The following is a 7,196-nucleotide window of genomic DNA, read 5'->3' as shown; positions in this document are numbered from 1 at the left end:
ATATATATATAATAGTCTTCATTGGATGAAGATTAATAGATCTCATTTATTAAATTATATATATAAATGGTATATATAGAGATATAACCATTGAACTGACTCACTCTAAGAATTCCTAATGGTTATAATTACCGTATATTTGTCAATAGGATATTCTTATGATGAACATAATATTAGAATTTTCCTTTGACCTGCGACTATCATAGTAATTAACAATGTATTTTTTATACTTTGATTCCGGACACCTAATACCCTGCGGTGTTAGTTGAATGGACATTGGGCATGATTTAAATACTTGTAGAATTAATGATTAGTCAAAATGGAATCCATCAACTACGGTAATGAGTTTGAGCTCTACGATTATAATGAATGAAACAAATAATGCCTTGGCCAAGGGGTTTGAATGAATTAAGAAATAAATTTCTTAAGTCATTCATAATTCATTATAATAATGGTAACAAGTTAGAGTTTGACAATCATACCGTATTCTTGTATTTTTGACATAGTAAATTTAGTATGACTAATTTATTACCCGCTTAGTATTGAACCTATGGGTCACACACTACGAGTGTTCTAATCCTTGGTAAATAATCATTTAATTATTATTTTGATTAGATCAAATAAATAATTATATTAATTCAAATGTAATATTATTATATTCTTTGCTAGCACCATGAATATAATAATATGATAATTGAGAATATTAAATAATTATTTAATAATTAAATAATTATTTATTCTATGATGAGTTTTAATTATGGATAAGATCCTAACTGATTTTGTTTCAAATTAAGTTGTAATTTGATTCACAAATCAGTCACCAATCTCATACTATATATGTGTATATGATAAAAGAAAGAAAACACAAGTTTTCTCTTTTACCTCCACATACACAAATATTCCAATTCTTAGTGAAGAATTGCTGGTGCAAGGAGTTGTAAGAAATTTCTCAATTAAATCCATTGGTCAAGGAGTTGACAACAAGGATCAGTCTCGGTGTGGATACACATAGTACCTTCGTACTATTGAAGGAGAAAGTTTCACTAGGGTACTCAGGTATTGGCATCTAACCCATCTTATTTCAATAAAATTTTAAGCACAAAATAGATCAATAGGATTACTTTATTACTTCCGCTGCGTGTTATAAACACTTGTAATCCTACACATCTCTCTTTATATAATCTATATTTGGAACTATTATCCTACTAGGAACCTTCGAGTTCTCACCCGTTATGAAAATTTCTGTTTTTCAGATATAGGGCGTGATGCATCTCGTTGAGTGTGTAGAACTCTTTTAACGAAGCGAAGAAGACTTGTGTTTTGAGTTGTATTTTGTGGCTTAGCTTAGTATTTATTCTCTACTTTTGAAAATATTATTGTATATTCCTCCTAGAGATTTTATTTTAGAGAAGCAAGATCTTACTTTGTATACTTTTCTAGTTTTGTAATAATCTAACCGGCCTTTTTTTTCGCAGGTCGAAATTAGTATTTATTATATATATATTCCAAATCTTATATATATATTGTTTCCGTATACGACATTTTCTATCTTTGACGCTTCGAGTGTGGTGATGGTTATTGTTTTGCTTATCTTTTCTTCATAGCCTCCTAGTTATATAATTATTTAAACTTTTCAAATACTTTTTATTTTAATTTAATCTAACTTCTAACTCTAATCCTACTCATCTCCAATTCCTAACCTTTCACCATCATCTCACCAACAACCATCACCACCTTTGCCCATCCCAGTTTACTTCACTTTGTTCTACATGGGTTACAAATACCAATGGATATCGGAAAGAATGCCAGAAAAAGATAGAACACTACAATCAAACATGCCCTTTAATTTGTGACACCCACTCAAAATAATATCCACATCATCGCTGTCTTGTATATGCAAAAAGCATGCAGCTTGGCCCTCTCAATAGGGGCTACAATGGTCTCACCTTCCCAACCATAAAAAATCATTACTTCAAGTTCAACGACAATCTTTCTTATTCCTCTTCTTCATCTCAATCTTGCTTTTTCTGAGTCATTATCCTCACCTCTCTTCCTTCAGTTATTTCTCTTTTGCGTTGTCTTCACCACAATGCTTTTTTTCTCTCCAAGTTACAAATTTTTTATAAAGAAACAAGGGTGCCCAGAGCACATCGCCAATGCAATTTTCGAAGTTCTTCAAAGCCAATTTAATTTTTTATATTCTTTTTCCTAATTTTTGTTTTTCTAGGAAAACCAATTAGTTGAAAAACAAGTTTCTTACAAAAAAAATATCATTATTCTAATTTTTTCAAATTTCAAAATGAAAAATAAGAGAAGAATGGCTTAGTTAATTTATAGGGATCGGATAAATATTGTTTTGGTCTCTAAAGTTTAGGTTTAAAATCAAAATCGTCTCTGACCTTATTTTAAATTTAAAATCATCTTTAACATTTTATTTCGTATTATAATAATCTTTTTTAAATAAAATATTTTTTTAAATGACAAAAATACTCTCCCTTTCCCACGTTTCACTCTTCTTCTTCGTCGTCTTCTTCTTCGTCAAATAACAAAACTTTTATCTTCTTCTTCAATTAACAAAATTTATAACTTAGATCCAACTAACTAGAATAAAAAATCTCCAAATTCATCTCTAATTACAAGAATAAAAAATTTATAAATACAATTATCAGGAACATATAATTAATATATATGAAACACAGCAACCTTTAAAAATAGCTCCCCTGGTTTTCTTCCAACCCCTGCTATTCAAACACATGAAACACAACAACCTTAAAAAATGGAAGAAGCAAAATAACTTCTATGTTTAATTGTTCTTGCTGCTTTGTCTTTCATGGAGATTCAAAAATAACCAACCTCACACCTTTCACTGTCTTAATATCTCACGCTACAAATCAAACTCTTGTTTCTTCATTTATAATTGTGCGTGATTATATATATGAAGAACAAGAGCACAAATTAAGAACAAAAATTAAGAAAGTAGGGATTGTAATGAACAAAAAAATTAGAAATTTGAAAACGCGAGGAACATGACTACCACCACCACCACCATCACCTCTCCGACGACGACAAACACGAGGAGGGCGAGGGTCAGGTGCGACGCTGCGAATGCGATGGGTGACGGTACGTGGGGGAGTCTCGGTGCTGGCGATGGGGAGTCGTGGTGCAGCGATGGCGATGGTGAGGGTGAGTCGCGACGGCAACGGCTAGGCGTAGCGAGGCTTCCTTCTCTCCGTGTCTCTGCTTCTCTATGTCTCTCTGAGTCTCAATTTCTCTCTCTCTTCTGACACTGGGAATAAGAATAAGGGGTTGTGATGGAGATGATTATAGGAGGGTATAATTGTCCGAAAGGACAATTTTAATACTAAATAAAATATTGGTGATGATTTTAAATAAAAAATAAGATCAGGAACGATTTTGATTTTGACCCTAAACTTTAGGGATCAAAACAATAATTATCCCTAACTTATATTATAATTGATCCTTAAATTTTTTTTTTAATCAATATCAATGACAAAGCTAGGAATTATAAAAACAAATCCATTAAATTAATTTACTAGGGCATCACAACCACTAAATCAAAGCTTGTTCATTCGATTTATCTTGGACAATTTCAAATATTATGGTTTGCATCTTCCCGCCTGGTGAATTGAAACTACTTCATTCAATTTACTACATATTATAGTAAATCGAATCTATTACATTCGATATACTGCGTACTAAGATAAATCGACTTTATTTTATTTGATTTAATTACATGAAATGACCCTAAATTGAGTTTAATAGTTTCAATTTATATAAAATAGACTCTAAATTCAGACGTACATATAAAATATTTGGTTTTAAGACATATCCATATAATATTGGTTTGCATCTTATTTCTTTGCGTGAATTACCATTATTTTTATTTATAACATATAAAATATAAAATAATTATATTTATTTCATATTACTTGACAAATAGATAGATTCATTAGAAAAAAATATTATCGTTTTTATCTTTTTTTGTTAAATAAATATAGGTAAATTTTTGCTTCTACATAAATAAAAAATTAGAGATGGCATGAAGATTTAAATTGTCGAGACCTAGCTTGTTATTATCCAATTATGATGGTTTAAGAACAAAATTGAAAAGATTTATATCACATATTCTATTGTTAACCCAACTTAATCAAGTTGAGCCAAAGCATGATTCAAATTATGCTTTAAATACCTACTAATTTTTTTAAAAAATAAAAATAAAAATATTACTGATAGAAATACTTCTTCAATTTATAATTCCTACTTTATTTAAGTCAAAATAAAAAAACTACTTCTCATACTAATATTCCAATTAATTAATACTTAATCACTTTGACAAAACGAAAAGAGTGTATCTGGTAATAATTTTAGGGTGGCTAATTTCTAATCTTATTATTTTCATTATATGATTTTTACGTAAATAAAGTAAGATTTTATTAAACGTTTTAACTTTCTAATCTTGCTACTTTAATTTCTTTATACGAGAAAACCTTATTTAGTTATTTTCAAACATTTCAACTTGTTGAGCATGTTCATATTTAGAACAAAATATATCCATTAGTTCGAATTCTTTTTTAAAGTCTTTGAGCTGAGTGACGTGTATCACATATCAACAAGGATGTAGTAAAAATAACTTTTCATACTTTTTAAGATAAATAAATAGAAAATACTCACATGATGACATTTATTATCTATTATATATTTCTAATTTTAAGGCCAAAATGTGCCACATGTCATTCTCTCATTGCAATTGAAATCAAATTTTTCCCTCCAAAATTAAAGAACTCTCCTCTCTTCTCTCTTCCTTTCTCTATTTCTTTCATTTTTTCATTTACTCTATCTCTCTTATATATCATTATCAATGATTAATTACGAATTTGACAATCAAAATATACAACATAACATTCTCTAATTGTATTTAAATTAAATTAAAATTAAAATTAAAATATAGCTATATTATATATTATATTTATATATTAATTACTGAAATAAATATTTTTAAAAATATTTATCGATTTACGTTCTCCAGTCATATCTCGTTTACAGTGTAAACGAGATATGATACGTCAACTGCAACGTTGCTATCTCGTTTATATTGTAAACAAGATAAGACCGAACGACGCCTATAAGTATAAGTCGTTTACACCCTGTTCTTGGACCCTATTTTGACTTAGTCAAACTCTTTCTCCCCTCTTTTTACCCTTTCCTACCATGCATATTTGAGTCCGATACGGTGATGGCACGTCAGGCGGGAACGATGGGAACATCAACAGACTAAACGAGATGTCGCATTACGCCAGGGCGGCCGACTTCGAGGTTAGTTACGTTATGTTCGGTTAATCTAAGTATGTGAAAATTGTTAGGGTAGTCTGGTAGTGACAAGCATTGATTAAAATGCTTTAGGGATTGGACTGTATGATGAATTTGAAACAATATTTGCTTGTGTAAGATTGGTATGACTTAATTAGGATTTGCTTACCGAAATAAGTAATTTAGAGACATCTGCAGAGTAGACACATGGTAGTATGTTCCTAAGTAGTAGTAGTACTTTGTTCTTAAGTAGAGTACAAAAATTTATTATTATCTCTTTATAAGTTAAAAATCTTTTTTTTTTTCATTCTGCAGAGGCCTCGCCTTCTACTGCCCCAGCGAGTTAGCCATACCCTTCCTCCACCGGACGCCATCGTCCCGTATCTGGCTGAGGCCGGATTCGGTGACACGGTGCCCCTCAAGGACTTCACATTTGACAATTCCCTGATTTCGGCACTCGTTGAGCGATGGCGTTCGGAGATGCACACGTTTCATCTTCCGTGGGGTGAGGTCACTATCACCCTGCAAGACGTGGTGTACCACCTAGACCTACGTGCACACGGGAACCCCGTTGGGGGGGTGCCTTCGTGACTTTGGTAGGTGGTACGGCACGGAGACGTGGGCCATGGTTGAGCAACTGCTTGGTGTCAGGCCTCCGGTAGCGGCACAGCAGGCTGCGCAGAGGAAGGAGTCGTTCACGCTAAAGCTGGTTTGGTTGCGTGATCGTGTCTGCCAAATGCCCCCGACCGACGATCCTGAGACCCTCCGACAGTATGCCCGATGCTATATTATGTTACTGATTGGAGGGTATCTATTGACAGACAAGTCCAACAACCTAGTTCACGTACGGTGGCTACTGCTTCTCCGGGACTTCGGGGAGTGTAGGATGTTATCTTGGGGTTCTGCTGTGCTGGCCTGGACTTACCAGTCACTCTGTTTGGTGGCACAGCGGGACGTCACGGACATCGCCGATTGTACTCCGCTGTTGATGAATTGGATTTACCAGAGATTTTCTCAGTGGTGTCCACCAAATAGAGGAGTCTACCAGTATCTGTTAGCTGCGAGGTAACCAAATATTACTTTTTCATTTCGCGTTAAACATTGTTGTTAATTCGCATGGTTTGTTAGTTAATGAATTGTATATATCTCTGTTACTGTCAGGTTGGTTGAATTGCAGCAGCAGAGTAGAGATCAACATCAGGACAGGGTCCTGTACTAGAGGGTATCGATCGACCGATTACGGTTCGATGAGGTTAGTCATGAAATTAATATTATCTATAACAATATATAAAACCAATACAAAAGGTTGACTATGACTTTAGTGTCCAATTTTTTTGGACTATATTAACCTTATAAGAAACCATTTCATAAAGTAAATTATAAGGACAAAATAGTCAGAAAATTTGTTTTGAAAAATCCAATAACTTCCTACTAAAATATTTTTATAGTAATTTTAATTTTAATAAAATATGATATAAATAAAGTCACGTTAATATTAAAATAAAAAACACTTATCTAAAAAATTTAAAAAGTGAATGATATATTAACAAAAAATAGAATTAATTTCTTAAAAACAATAGAAAAGCGGTTGAACAGGTCGTGCCTGTTGAACCGCTAGTATTTCAAATACTTTTTTTTATTTTAATTTAATTCAACCTCTAACTCTAATCCTACTCATCTCCAATTCCTAACCGTTCACCATCATCTCACCAACAACCATCACCACCTTTGCCTATCCCAGTTTACTTCACTTTGTTTTACATGGGTTACAAATATAAGACCCCAAATTTTTAAAAATTAAATAATTGACTATTTATAAATTATTATATTATATTGAGATGTAATTTTAAAAAAAATTATTTTTGTTA

General features: G+C 32.1%; 1 protein-coding gene across 1 annotated transcript; it reads left to right on the top strand.

The window, feature by feature from the left end:
• LOC110266755 lies at positions 3,027-6,153 on the top strand. Its single transcript, XM_021111756.1, has 3 exons — positions 3,027-3,183; positions 5,267-5,334; positions 5,644-6,153. The coding sequence occupies exons 1-3, from the start codon at positions 3,027-3,029 to the stop codon at positions 5,917-5,919; spliced, it is 501 nt and encodes a 166-aa protein (XP_020967415.1). The 3' UTR covers positions 5,920-6,153.

This window comes from Arachis ipaensis, chromosome B09, assembly GCF_000816755.2.
Source record: "Arachis ipaensis cultivar K30076 chromosome B09, Araip1.1, whole genome shotgun sequence".
In the NCBI taxonomy this organism is placed as follows: domain Eukaryota; kingdom Viridiplantae; phylum Streptophyta; class Magnoliopsida; order Fabales; family Fabaceae; genus Arachis; species Arachis ipaensis.
The sequence above is the reverse complement of the archived record's forward strand: the minus strand, read 5'-3'. Positions and strand labels throughout refer to the sequence as shown.